At 41.7% G+C, this 15,463-nt stretch overlaps 1 protein-coding gene across 3 annotated transcripts in view; it reads left to right on the top strand.

Moving 5' to 3' along the window:
• ARL6 (ARF like GTPase 6) overlaps positions 1 to 15,463 on the top strand; it is a 108,840-nt gene that overhangs the window by 24,065 nt on the left and 69,312 nt on the right. For all 3 annotated transcript variants that reach the window (XM_077480175.1, XM_077480178.1, XM_077480176.1), the window contains exons 4-5: positions 4,594 to 4,662; positions 12,175 to 12,269. In XM_077480175.1, the coding sequence (XP_077336301.1) occupies positions 4,594 to 4,662; positions 12,175 to 12,269 (164 nt within the window). The remainder of the gene's footprint in view (positions 1 to 4,593; positions 4,663 to 12,174; positions 12,270 to 15,463) is intronic.

The following is a 15,463-nucleotide window of genomic DNA, read 5'->3' on the forward strand; positions in this document are numbered from 1 at the left end:
ATGGAAAACAATTGTTTTCTGTGTGGTGCTGAGTAGCATTTTTCCAGTGCAGAAAAACACTGGTTACCGCACTATATGTGAACTGACCCTCAACTGTTCACCTGATTTGAACATTAATCTCTCCAAAGAAGATACACACGACCATATGAGCCTTTTTTTTTTTTTTTTTGCCCAAAGAAGTGTTAAGACCTCTGTATTTTTGTTAATGCTGTCTATGTCCCCTTTGTGGAGATTCCATTCACTTCCTGTACTGGTGATGGCCAATGAAGTGAGTAATCTTCCTGCTAGGGACATAGACAGCAGTAAATCTGATTGATATTCTGCCCTGCCCCACTTTCTCCACAGCCTGGAACAGCCTCTCTCAACCTTTTTAACACAGAGGAACCTTTGAAATAACTTTCTGCTCTTGCAGAACCCCTGCTAATAACTTTTATCTACAGCTTATGGTTCATTAGCATGACAGTCAGCAGGAAGAATACTCCATACAAGTAAAAAAGACGACAAAATAAAACTAGTATGATATTTGACACTGTTTTTGATAAGGTAACGCATCAATCTCTGGCTCGTTGGCCATAGTAGTAATTCTCAAGGTGCTCATCAGATATTTTGGTTCTAATTTACGCATGTGTTCACTACCTGAAAAACACCTTTTTTACAAAAAATAAATAAAAAATCAACATTTACGATTTTGTGTTGTGCTGCAGGTTAGACACCCCTCACTTAAAAGATCTGTACATACTTATCTGAGAGGCAGAAATTACCTATCGACCAAGGAACCCCTAGCAACCTCTAAAGGAATCCTGGATGAGAGAGGGTGATCTAGAACTAATAAAGGAAATACTGGTTTATTGTAAATGTCAATGAGTATGTATACACTTGACAGTTACTGTTTTCTGTAATATCAAGATTATACTTACGGCTCAATTCACAAAGCTTTAACACAAGGCATAAGATCATTAGTAGCCATGTAACTGTAATGTTGAAAACTCAGCTGAAAATAATGGTCACTTTTTGAAAATAAGGATCCTTATCCTGGTGTTAGATTTTGTAAACTGAGCTTATTACTAGAGAAAGGGAAATAAGATTATTGCAAGTAACCCAATTTGCAAAGCATAAAAGGGCAGTTATAGAAAAAGCAGTAAAATTAGCATTTTCCTTTCATAAATAACGCTGACCGTATTTAAACTGTTAGGGACTCACGGGGGGGCATTTACTAAAACTGGTTCATGCAGAATCTGGTGCAACTGTGCGTAGTAACAAATCCGCTTCCAGGTTTTATTGTCAAAGCTTAATTGAACAAACTAAAGTTAGAAGCTGATGGGTTGCTATGCACGGCTGCACCATATTCTGTGTGCACCAGTTTTAGTAAATCTTCCTCGCTGTCTTCCGCAATGGGGTTAATAAACTACAGCAAGGATCTCCAAACTTTCTAAGCAAAGGACCAGTTTACTGTCCTTCAGACTTTAGGGGGGCTGGACTGTAGCCAGTGGAAGTAGAAAAGCACCAGTGTCGGTGGGTGTAAACAGTTCCTCCAGGCTTGTTGGCCGGTAGGAGTAAAAAAAAAAAAATTACAAAACTCGTGGTTAGTAGGAGGAGGGATAATGCCCCATCATTTGTATTGGTGAGAGGAGTAATGCCCACTCATTGGTGTCAGTGGAAGAAATAATCCCTTCTTGTTGATGTCATAGGGAGGTGCCCCACTACTGGCATCAGTGGAAGGAATGGTGGCTCAGTCTTGACAGTGGGAGGAATAGTGCCTTGTATCCATGGGAGTAATAGATACCCAAGGGCTGGATAAAGGCAAGCAAAGACCCACATCTGGTGACCACTGCACTAAAGCAGTGGAGGCTGTTCATCTAATTTTAGTGAATGAGGGAACCTCTGTTCTTTGATTACCCAATCATGTATGAAGGAAATGTAAAAAAAGGGATTTCTAAAAGCGCATGATTAGTTGAAGTGAAGATGACCTGATACAACCTTATTACATCAACCCTATAATCTTTGCAGGAACCAAGTGGTTTAATTTTATTCAACCTTTAATTTTTTTATTATTGTATGTGTATATATACTTTTTTTTTTTTCCTTCAGATTTACCAAAACCATATAATATGAGGTCAGACCTTAGGAGTTTCAGTGTGTATGCAATCAGGCAGGCCCTTGCACTACATGCTTTTGGTAAATCTGAAGACAAAATTCGGCAGAAAATCTGATAGTGTGTATGGGGCTTAAGACCCAATTACAAAAGTTTCCAGCAGGCCTGATCATTTTATTTACGGTCTCCCATAAAACAAAAACATGAGACAAGGTAAAAAAAAAAAAGTCTTCCTTTTACTTTGAATATTCCAGTTGGAGCTCCAAAAAAAAAAAAAAAATCAAACAAATTATGGAACCCATCAGAGCGATGGGGGTGTGAGGTGTAAGGTTCCGAGTTTTTGTCAGATCTCACGCTTCGAGGCATTGCGTTGCAGCGGGATTTTATAGTATCAGCAGAGGACGTCCATTAACCAGCTATATCCTCAAATGATGCAAGAAAATGAATTGCCTCCCAGGTGATACATTGATATTTCATGTGTTGTTAAATATTAATTTACAGCCAGATCTATACGAGATTGCTTGCTCTCAGTGGGTCTTCTCCCGCAGTAAAATCTCTTGTTAGCCTGTTAAGTATTTTAGCAATAAACTAGAGATGGGAGCACAGCTGTTTTAACAAGGTATTAATATACACACGCACTTAAATCTGAAGTCAAAAACCATTTGCTGCAGAACAACCTACAGAAAGTGCATTTGTTTTCTTCACGTTGTTTACCAGAGGCTACATCCTAATGAAGCATAATGTTCATTCAGGGCAGGGTATCGGAAAACGACGTGGAAACTAGTGATTAAGATATAAAAAATAATGAATCCCACCGACATCTATACCTTGAAGTTCTCATTCTAATTTAGCCATCAGAGGTTTAAAGTTGCTTCATTGCCTCCCTGTGATGCGCCTTAACTTTGTCACTGTAATGCATTAATCCACTTCATTGGAACATTTATTCTGGCATATGAATGACTAGATAGGTTTGATAGCATCAAATAATCAGCTCCAAAGGGAATTTGCTTAATGGCAAGAAAACTCCAGTTCACTGCTGCTGACAAGCTACAAGTGATAATTATGCAACTCAGACTTGTATTGCAGTTTTGTATCACTTCGTGTAGTTGGAGTGGACAGGGGTGGAAAATAACTTGAGAAGCAAATCCAGGCGACACGTAAAACATTATTCAGGATGCAAAAGTCTGAAAACCCATGAAGTTTAAAGTCTTTGTAAACCCTTACATATACCCAGTGAAGTGATTGGCCTCCGTTGATACACACAGATTAAACAAATACTCCTACATATGTTGTAACTCTTTACCTGCGGCCATCTCCTGCGAAGTGCACAGTTTAGACAGCATTTCTGATTGCCACCAGGCAGGGGGTGGATATCTGATTTCACACAATGCACTGCAGAGAGTGTAATCTGAGACCCGAGTGGAGGAAAAGGACAAGCCAGCCCCCCCGTCCCCCCCCACCCCCACCTACACACACTTACATAGGAAAACATTCACAGGTGAGGCTGCGTGCTGGTGCTTCCCCTCCATTCCCATTCCTTCCTTATGCCCCTTACACAATGTCATGACTTAGCCACGATTTCACCGCAATTTTGCGGCCGTGATTGTGATGTGATTTTGCTGTGATTTCAGGGAATGCATGTGTAACTCGCATCAGTCGGACCAAAGTAGTACAGGGACTACTTTTGAAGTCGGTGCAACTTGAAGCCGCACATATATGAATGGTACTCATTGGAAATCATGAGGTACGACTTGTCATGCGACTTTGCAGTCCTAAGTTGCAGGAAAAGTTGCACAAATGTGAAAGGGGTTTTAGCATAACCTGTCAGGAGTGACTCGTGCAGATGGCAGAGGAAGGAGATTTCTGTCTGCCAAGTGCTTTAGATTGAGGCAAGTACACACTATAGAGGAGTATGTTTTATTTATTTTTTTCATTTCACAGGTTTACAACCACTTTAAAGGTAAAGTTTTTAATCTGCTTATATTTCCCCCTCCCTGATTTGGAAGGCATGCAGAGTCGGACAGGAACCAAGGCCTAGTCAATGTACATATTCGCCAGCACACCAGGAATCATCAGTTGTTGTCCAAAGGTTTTTATTGCAGATAGATCACATCACAAAGACAAGTGCAATGGTTTGGAGCCGTGCAGGATGCATGGGGTGGCTCCGAAACGTTGCACTTGTCTTTGTGATGTGATCTATCTGCAATAAAAAACCTTTGGATGACAGCTGAAGATTCCTGCTGTGCTGGGGAATATGTACATTGACTTGTTTCCGGTATGCAGCTGGTAATCGCTGCAGCACCCGTTACTGATGAGCCTTGTTTCCAGGAAGGTGTGCGATGGGAATATAGACGTGAAGGAATCGAGGCTTATCCATAGAATTCTCTAGGCTCCAGAGACTCCATGGGAGAATAGAGAATGAGTTGAGGAAAACAGATAGTGAAAACACTTTTTATGAACAGGTTTACTTTGTATTAACTTTCTTTTTCTTCTTTTTCCAGCTTATCGTTTACCGTGTTTGACATGTCTGGACAGGGGAGATATAGGAACCTGTGGGAGCACTATTATAAGTAAGTGACTCGTTAATGTGTCTTGGAGAATAAGTACCGCATTTATCAGCGTATAACACGCACTTTTTTTCTCCCTATAATCAGGGGGAAATCGGGGGTGTGTGTTATATGCCGATCCCCCGTTGTTTCTATCCCCTTCTGCCGCTCTCAGCGGCTTTTGGGTATTTTCGTCTATCTTCGGCCGTTCTCTGAGTCTTTCGGAAAGCCGAAAATAGCTGAGAACGGCCGATTGCGGCCGAAAATAGCCGAGAACGGCCGATTGCGGCCAAAAATACACAAAGGCCGCCGAGAACTACCGAGTGCCGACATTTTTTAAACTGCAAACACACTAACGAGGCTGCAAATGTCTGACAAGGCTGCAATGGAAGGCTGCAATTGACGCTGACAAGGCTGCATTGATGGGCATTTAAATGTAAGTTTTTTTTTTTTTTTTGTTTTTTTTTCCTTAAACTTCCCTCCCTAAAAGTTTTTTTTTTTTTTTTTCTTTAAAATTCCCTCCTAAACTTGGGGTGCGTGTTATACGCCGATAAATACGGTACTGTCGATTGCCATTTGTGTTCTCCTGGGAATGGTAGGTGCAGTTATCTTAGACACATTTTAGACTAGGTTCACATTTGTGAGTTGTGGGAATGCACAAAAAATCATGCATGTTCCTGCAACGCACAAAAACACGCATCCTTTTTGCAGATGCGTGAAAGTGGCATTCATTTATAAGGGCACTCCGTGCACCTTGCTAACGAACTAATACAGTGCAATACGTACTACTTTCTCAGTTGTAAACTAGATGTGTACACTGTCTGTCTGTGCTAACAATTGATTAATGATCTCAAGGCTTTGGGGGTATATTGTATGTTAATGCTGTTTGGTTGTCCTCTATTTGCCATTTTGCAAGTTATTCTGAACAATTTTAAGCTGCCTACAGAGTTCTACGTATAAACTTGCTCCAAAGAAGCTACTAGAAAGGTAATAAATATAAAAAAATAAAAATAGCTATGTGTGTAAAGGGGAACCCAGAACCAGCATAGTGAGGGCATCTCCAGTTTGACTGCAAAAGTGTAAATTTACTTTAATGCATGTATAAAATCATTCTCCCTGATCACTGTGCACGGATTAAGCCAATATTCTCACCCCCTTTCAAGGGAATCAGTGTTGCGCTCTATGTAAATAAATGTGTGGTACATACAAACAGACTACTCATGTTCTGTAGCTGTCTTCCAAAGTCTAATGATTTTATCTTTCCGCTCACATTTCATTATTGGCTATTTGTCATAGCTTAAACATTCCTCCCGATGGAAATGTCACAAGGAAAAACCTTTCAGCTAAGGCTTTAGGTACCTACAGATAGATTAGTTGGTCCAAGAATGGCTGTGGACTCATTTCTACGGGTGGCCTTTGAGCTATACCAGCCACCCACCATCTGGGGTACCAGTATCTCCTATAAATCCCACTATGATAAGCCATCATTCGTTAACCACTCCAGCCCCCTCCATTTAAGTCATAAGCTTGGCTGAGCATAGCTTACCAGTTAATAAAGCACTCTGGGGATTGCGTGCCCTGAGAGGGCTATCAGAAATGACTGCCCTGGGAAGTTCACCAGCAGGTCTACCCAGTAAGGCATGAGCACGTTCCAAGAGCATTAGGCAGTATTAGCTAATTTAGATTTAATTTATTTAGTGAGATCAAACAAGATTTTATGTGGCGGTTGGCTCCTAGTTATTACACTTTTTCATAGTCACAGATATTTGTACTAAGTTTAGTATAGCAAGTAAATGCCAAAATGGTGCAGAATGTGACTTTCCAGGTTTTTAAAATAATATCTGAAAGCAAATATGTATTGTGAATGAATAGGTTTCCTTTTAAATGAACCTGACAGGATAGAAATAAAGGAACTGTCACTGCTTACTTCCATTTGAAGCTGCAGCCTTGCAGGTATGTCATTTAAATTCCACCTTCACTGCTTAGATTATAACTGACCTGGAACAAAAACCTGTATATCAGGTGACCCAACACGTTGCTGACAGCATGCTTATTCCTGGTTGGAGAAGCAGGAAAATACATGTGACGACCCTGGAGCATGTACCTTCCAAAATAAATCGGCAATGGCAGCTACAATATATTTCTTTGCTTACAGGTTCTCTTTAAAGTATATCATAAGACCAAACTTTTTAAGCCGGATACACACTACAGTTTTTTTATTTTTTGTGCAACCCCGCAGGTTGCACGAGAGGAAACTGGCCGCTCTGGTCGGGAGGCGCTGTACTAACCATGCAAGGTTAGTCCAGCGATCTCCCCCGCTGAGCTGTTGTGTTCTGGGGAAATACACCCTCTGCCATTGGCTGAGAGTGCTGATCAGGAGTTGATCGCTTCTGGTTTTCCAGCATTACATGTCCGACAGAAGCTGGCCAACCAGACTGACATACACACGGACAGAATGTCGGCCAGTATTTTTTTGGTCCGGCAAATGGCTCTCGACATTCTGCCCGTGTGTACGGGGCTTTAGTGTTGAAGGGATTTATTGCTGTCTCTGTCCCTGTTGGGAAGATTAATTTCCCTATTCTGGGGATCACTGTCACCAGGACAAAAAATGAGGGAAAATCCAAAATATTACAAATGTCACTAGAACAGGAATAAAATGGGAATCTACAAATGAGGATATTTTGTTTCTGTGGCAACTGTCTAAAAAGAGTATTTCCCCCACTTTGTGGAGATTTTCCATTATGGCCCATGGATCTCCAGCACAGGAAGTAAGGGAAAATCTTCCAGTACTTTTGTTATATGTGGTGTGTACAACAAAGTTGCCTATAATGATGTATTGTCCAGGTCTGGATCATTGCTGTGTTGTGTAAAAATGCATTTCATGCATGCTGAAAAGTACCACTAATGCTGTACTTCTGGGTGCTGCAGCTGTTGTACAGGGAAGGGATCCTGTCATTTACCCTCCCTTTCCTCTCCCCGTATCCATTCACAGAATGCCTTGTATCCTGTTCTGTGAATGGAGAAAGATGTGTCTTTCGTAGATAGAAGTGATAATTACATTTATCTGCCACTCTCTACCCTTGTTCAAAAATCACACAGAGCTGCTTATAGTCTTTGAAAAATGTATAGACATAGAACGCTCTGTTCTGTAGTAGTGATACAGCAGACCGGATGATGTTCTAAATGGAGTCTGAGCACATTTTGTACAAGGTACAATCGATGACAAAGTTTGCATACCCTGACAGAAATCATGAGATTTTGGCATCAATATTGAAATTATGACTGATCATGCCAGAAAACTGTATTTTATTTACCCACTTGCTGACCGTTCTATAGCCACATAACGGCTACAGCGCGACTGGTCAGTTCTGGGAGGATACTATATGATGTCCTCCCACGATCGTGTGCGGGCGGCACGCTTTGTTGATGACCACAGATCAGGGTAAAGAGCCAGTCAGCAGCTCTACACTACTTGATCAGCTGTTTCCAATCACTGCTGATCACATTGTAAACACGCCAGTCATCTGCATTCCTTTCCTCACGCTGACAGAATGAGGAGGGGAGAGCTGATAACAGGCTTGTGTAAAAAGGGACATCAACACTGATTATTAGTGTCCTAATTATCAATATAGAGCCCACCAATGTGACCCATCAGTGCCGCCTCATCAGTGCACATCAGTAAAGGGGAAAAGTTACCTGTTTGCAACATTTTATTACAAACAATAAGAAATGTTTTATTTATTTTTTCTCCAAATTTTTGGTCTTTTTTCATTTACTTACCAAAAAATAAAAAATCCAGTGGGGATTAAATGCCACCAAATGAAAGCTCTATTTGTCTGAAAAAATTGATAAAAATTTGGGTCCAGTGTTGCATGACCGCGCAATTGCCCTTCAAAGTGTGATAGCGATGAAAGCTTAAAATTGCCCTGGGCAGCAAGGGGGTGAATGTGCCCGGTAGGCAAGTGGTTAAGGATAGTGATCATATGAAACCATTTATTATCACTTAGTTCTTTGGCTCCTTTTTAAATCCTAATAATGGTGGAAATCACCCAAATGGCCCTGATGAAAAGTTTACATACCTTGGAATGGTTGGCCCTGGTACCTTTACTGCACCAGTGCTACAAAAAATCCCAATGAGGCTTGTCAGTGTTTTTGGACATACTGTAGCCAGACTTTTTTTTTTTTTTTTTTTTTTTTTTGTGTGCCATTGGCACAGTAAAGGGTTCTTTCTGGCAACTTGATCATGCAGCTCATTTTTGTTCCAGTACCGTTGTATTTTTCCTGAGGTTACCTGTGGGTTTTTCTTTGTATCCTGAACAATTCCTCTGGCAGTTGTGGCTGCATTCTTTCCTGGTCTACTTGACCATGGCTTGGTATAGAGAGATCCTGAATTTTCCACTTCTTAATAAGTGATTAAACCGTACTTGCTGGCAATATTCAAGGCTTTGGATATCTCTTTATATCCTTTTCCATCTTTATAAAGTTCCATTACTTTGTTACACAGGTCTTGTAATAGTATTTTTTTTTTCTGCTCCCCATGGCTCAGTATCTAGCCTGCTTAGTGTATCCACATGAGAGCTAACACACTCATCGACCATTTTATACTGCAGATGTGGGAAATTAACCATAAATTACCACTTTAACCCTTGTGTCACCTTGTGTGTCTGTATCAAAGCCAAACATTCCAGGGTATGTAAACTTTTGATCAGGACCATTTGGGTGATTTCTGTTATGATTTAAAACTGAGGTTGTATCTGACTCTGACCTCTCGGTATTTGACTGTGATATTGTAAACATTGCTTTCGTTGGCTGTTGTATGTAACTTTATTTGGGGAAAAAAAGGAATTACAAAAAATGAGATTGTCATTTCTATTTTTTTTTTTTATTTAATTTTATCTAAGAAAAAAAAAAGGAGCCAAACAACTGTTATTATTATAAGTAGCTTTATATGATCATTATCCTTAATTTTTTTTTTTTTTTTTTTGCCATAATCAGTCATATTTTCAATATCAAATTCAAAGTTTCATGATCTCTGCCAGAATAGGCAAGCTTTATGAGAATACATAAGAATTAAGCTGGCCATACACTGTTAAAATTTTGGCCAGTTGCTGATGGAACTGTTTAAAATTCACTACGTGGGTGACTCTGTCGGCCCCCTCCAGCCCAACATCCTTCAATTGAAAAAAATCAAAGGAGCCATGTAGAAATCTGTCGGCCAAGCGGTGGCTACGTCCAATAAGATGTAGCTGCATGGGTTTGAGTGGAAAATGCAGAGTTTGACTACAACACCCATGCCATGCTGAGGAATAACTATGAAGGTTGAAATGGGCGGCAATGCCTTTTGTAAAAGCCACTGTTTCTTAGATTCAACCAGCCATGATACTACTCCTATTATTATTGTTTGTCTTTTGGTAGATTTATAAATACATTCATTTGAAGGTATCTGCAGTATAGTGCTTCACTCTAGCGTATGTAGTTGTCCTGGTCCCAAGTGCATGCCCTCCTCTCAGCTCATTCCAGAAGCAAATGATACTCCACATGAACAAAATGGAGGTGACAAGTTTGGTCCTGTAATTAAACAGTCCTTGCAAAGCCAAACAACACTTTATTAACCCCTTTATATTAAAGCTGGGCTTTAACACCCACACAACGCACATAGGGCTAGCTGGACGAGAGGACGGGCAAAGTTTATGTGCTGGAAGCGCACTCTCAGCACAATGACTGGGTTGCTAAAATTTGCTTTTGGTCCAGAGAAAACATTGGTAGCCAGCGGGACCTACTTTTGGTCATGTGACCACTATGACACAGATCAAAGTGGTCACGTGACTGCTGATCCTTCCCACCCCTCTGGGCATTAGGAACTTTTAAAGGGGATGCCAAGGTGGACAGAAAGGGGTTAAACAGTGTATGTGTTTAAAAAAAAAAGTGTTTTTTATCATGGGATGGAAATCCAGAGTGAGAGGGGAGAGAAGCGCCAAGCAGACTCTTAGTGTAGTAACATTTTAGTATGCAAAGAGTAAAAATTATAAAAGTAGCCACTCGTAAAGATGTGTACAGAACAAGCTTGGCAGGGGAGAGGGGGTTGTCAGTCTGTGGAGCAGCGGTGGCTCCAGAGAAGGTGGATATCGGAGGACACCAGGGAGCGCAAGCTGTCAGAGCCTGGAGATCAGTCTGTCAACCAGGAGGGGATTAGCCAACCGGGATGCATTTTGGAGGCAAGCCACACCACCTTCTTCAGCCTCCGAAACGTGTCCCGTTTGGCTAATCCCCTCCTGGTTGACAAACAGAGCTCCAAGCTCTGACATCTCCTGGTGTCCTCCGATATCCACCTTTTTTGGAGCCACCGCTGCTGCACAGACTGACAGCCCCCCCCCTCCCGCGGACAGGATGTTATGGTTGGGAGCCTCCTACTTGCTCTGTACACTTTTTTGTGAGTGGCTACTTTTATAACTTTTACTCTTTGCTTATTAAAACGTTACTGCACCAAGAGTCTGCTTGGCCCTTCTCTCCCCTCTACCTCTTGTTTTGCATCATGGGTTTCCCAACTCGTATGGATTTAAGCAGCCTTGTGTCTCCCTTGGAGTCAGTTACTGGGTTTTTAACCCTCCAGGCTTATTCCAGTTAATTCTTTCCTGGACTTTCTTATGGACAGTACATCCAGCTTTTGATCTATACCTTTTGGTATTGACCTCCCTACAGAGAAGGGTAGCGCTGGGGATATGTTTGTTGGAAATCCAGAGTGTAGCCTCCATTTTTGTTCAGTAGGAGGGTAGGGGAAATTGTCACATGACCTACTCGGGGTCATGTGACAGCTCTTTCCTTCTATATTCAGGTGTTCTCTTCAACATTCTGCAGAACACCTTGCAGAACAATAGAGACTCCACACATTGTATAGATATGGTCATCTTGGGTTAATGGTGTCACAAGCATCCCCATTTATTAGCGTATGTGCAGCTGCGGGGTGGGGAATGCCCTCACCACAGTGTTTTGAGTGGGAGTGACTGTTCAGTCCAAATCTAAGTTCATGTAAATGCTCAGAAGGCTGCCCTAGCAAGGCTACCTGGCATGCATTGGTAGGAAGCATTAGCATAATCCTTTATTTTATTTTTTCCCCATTCCATAAAGAAATCCTAAGTCAAGGGAAATTTGCGGTCACCGTTGCTAATTTCTTTCTGAAAATCCTAGTTGCCTGGCTGTCTAACATCATTAGATGTTAGGTTCCTGACCTACAAGTGTTCAGCCAGGGGGGCAAAGTGAAGTCAGGATTCCTGATCTCCATCCAGGTCAGTGTCTCAGATGACATTTAAGCCCATGTCAGGCAACTAGCATTTTCAGAACAAGAGGTCCACAAAGCCAGCCCACATCCCCACAGGTTGCCTTTATGATCTGCAGTAAAACTTCTAATTTATAATTCTGTATAAGTACCTCTTTAAGGCAATATTGTTAAATAAGACTGAAAGAAGCAAGACCTTCTTGTTGCAAGCTGTAAATAATTTGTCCGGCTATAAATCTGCTTCTTGTCTTTCCTCTCCGCAGAGAAGGCCAGGCAATTATTTTTGTCATTGACAGCAGTGACAAGCTGAGAATGGTTGTGGCCAAAGAAGAGCTGGAGACCCTTTTAAATCATGCAGGTAAGATTGTTCGGCGTTCCCTTCTCCCCCTTTATTCTCATCAGACATTTTAGAGAAACTCGTCTTGTCAGCGCCGCTGACGGCTGCTACTGAAGAGCACTCAGCTCAAATGATATATGTCAGCGGTTCAAATACCTAAAGTCTTTCTTGACTGATTTTAATCTCGGTCTCTTCGGCTGTGACTGCAATACATCCCAACTTGGAGATGGACCAGCAGGCACCATCATATACTTAGATACTGTAGATACAAGTACAGCGGATCTGACACCTCGTCACATTGTGCTTGCTGCAGAACAGTGCTTTCTATCACAGGTTTAATTCTGTTCTTCGTACGCATTTTTTACGCTTATGTCAGTTTATTTACGTTCTGCTTTTCACAGATATTTTGCATATTTACTTAATACTTAATTGTATAACATATGGGTTCTAAATTGAGTTTATAAACAGAGGTAAAGTTCCAAAAAATGATCTGAGTGTTAATTAGAGAGCGAAGGCCGTCTGTTGTCACAAACACCTCAAAAGGTGATTCATTAAAAGCTCCCCGTGAACCTGAGAAGTGGATGTTATGTTAAAATTGGTTGGTTGCTAGTGCAGTTTTCTTACTATTTTACAGAACTTACAAATGGAGTCTAAGCATGTTTTTTAAATCCTTAGGCATTTTCTGGATTGAGGATGAATACCTCTTAAACTATCATTTAATCTTCATCCTAAGGATTTAGGCCCGCTTTCACAGGGCAAACATTAACATTTAAAAAATGTAAGGGCATAAAGTCCACTCCAGCATAAACAAAAATTTGGATGAAATTACTCATAAAGTGAAAAATATATGATTCAGTTCATAAAAGGTGCATACAAAGATGTAAACCAAAATGTTTTTTTGTGTGTTGCGCTGCTGGGTTATATATGTTCAGGATGGGGGGAGGGGGGAGGCTTGTGGGAAAACGGAGGGGAGAAAAATGGGATGGGGAAATAAGGGGTATATGCTGTGGTTTTGGTGTATAACAGTATTAGGGTTTCCACATAATTTTGCAGTTCTTAGTAAATATGGCAGATATTAGTCAATAAGTAGCTGGCAGGTTTTGATGTAAAATCATAGGTTGTAGCCAATAGTCAACAGTTATAAGAATAGTTAGCTATAGCCATAGGGAAAGGAGGATTTCTTAGCACAAGCAGGTAGGCAGCATGTTCAAGGGTAGAAGGCACCTTTTAAGAGATATACAAACAGAAGAAAACAGCGCCAACCTACGTGCAGTATTTTAGATCACAGATATTTATTTGTAAAGTAGTACACTCACTCTCTATCGGAATGGTTCAGGCACATCACGTTTTACGTGTAAGAGAAGGTTCTGGGGGACATCACAGGGCTCCCGGGGAGGAGCGGTCCTCATTTTGCTGTTATTTTCCGTCCGGTGGCGCCGGTGGTTCCCAGCGTCTCACGGCCCGGTGTCGCAGCGTCAGGGAGGTCCGCTCGTTGGTCGTACGGGGTCGCGCTGTGATGACGTCAATGCACGCGTTCGGAGCATGCGTGCTCCTTCCTCAGGCATCAGATGTGCCTGAACCATTCCGATAGAGAGTGAGTGTACTACTTTACAAATAAATATCTGTGATCTAAAATACTGCACTTAGGTTGGCGCTGTTTTTCTTCTGTTTGCATACAAAGATGTGCATAAAAAAAGTCCAACTGGCAAACCCTTATAGAAAAGGGAACTAAGTGAACCAAGTATGTGAAAAACTTCTGTGCTCTTCAAGGGAATTGGTGAACCAAACATAAGGCAACTTCAGTGCTCTTCAAAACACAAAGGCCCCTTTCACATGTGCGGACTGTTCAGATCCACCTGAAAACTGACAGTCGAAATCTGAACGGTCGCTCCATACAGCTCTATGGAGTGACGGAGGTCAGCGGTGACATGTCCACTGACATCCGATCTGCCCCGATCCGATGTACTTCACAAAATCCAGACGGATGGAAACCCTATTTTCCATCCATCTATCGGATCGGATGAAAACGGACGGGTGGTTCGTAATCATCCCATTTCCCCCCATAGGGGAGTGCGGACTCTGACAGGTCCATCCCTGCACAGAGTGCAGAGACGGACTTTTCATCCGCTGGCTAAGCGGGGATCAATGGAGTGATCCCCTCTGAGCAAGCAGATGCTAAATACGGACAGCCCCGTGTGAAAGGGGCCAAAGACTTTAATATCCCATCACCGCATAGATTCACTTCTTACCAGATAGCAGTAGTTTCAAGCATTGGCTAATAATCCCACCATGCTCCAACAGCAGTATCAGACACTGGACAATGATCCCATCAGGCTCCAACACCTTAAGCTGTAAAAGTGGATCTGGTTTTTCAATGAACGCAGGAATCGCAGTATCTTTGAAAAAAAGCTGAAATCCAATCTGGCAGCTCAAGGATAAATCCCAGAGCATAAGGGAAGAAGAGGAAAGCCTCGCAGTGCAATATGTTTCAACAAAGGGGCTTATTAAAACGGCACACTAAAAACTTACATCAAGGCAACCAAACATCAGCAAAAATAAATAATGCACATAAAAAACAGCGGTGGCTTGCACCAACCACCTCAAACTCACATACTAGCTCATTGTGAAACGCATACCTTAGAACAAAGCCTTCCAGTGGCGCCCACACACAGGTTTGCGCGCTCTGGCGCTGTGAGTTGCTGGAGCCACGATGATGTCACTCCAGCGCAGGAGTCACCGTTCACGACACAGGGCTCGGAAGTAACACCCATGGTCGTTTCTTCAGAGTGCAAATGGCAGTGATGTCACTGGCTGCATGTAATGTAAATATCTCCTAAATGGTAAATGTTTAGGAGATATTTACACTATCTATAGGCAAGATTAGAATAAGGCTTACCTATAGGTAAATGTCTGCAGAGGAAGTTTACTTCTTTAATGCTGCAGAAGACTGTGCCAACTAATGACTTTTAATGTAAGCATAGGGCAGGAATTCTGGGAGGGAGAGTAGCTTGAGCTGAGCTGTTAAGAAGCGAGGATGTCAGTGCTTTTGCTGTGAACGTGTGATGTGTTTCTCCTAGTAGCAGGGGTTAATGAAAGCCAGTGTGGTTAAGCTCCTTTTTCAATGCCATCATTCAAAATCAAGATTACTCTGCATGAAGACCAGTTCACTTTTGAATTCAGCCCACCACGAACACAATGACTTTTTATGTAAAGCG

The sequence above is a fragment of the Lithobates pipiens genome, unplaced genomic scaffold (assembly GCF_037356315.1).
Source record: "Lithobates pipiens isolate NorthernLeopardFrog02 unplaced genomic scaffold, aLitPip1_a1.2 Scaffold_16, whole genome shotgun sequence".
NCBI classification, from domain to species: Eukaryota; Metazoa; Chordata; class Amphibia; order Anura; family Ranidae; genus Lithobates; species Lithobates pipiens.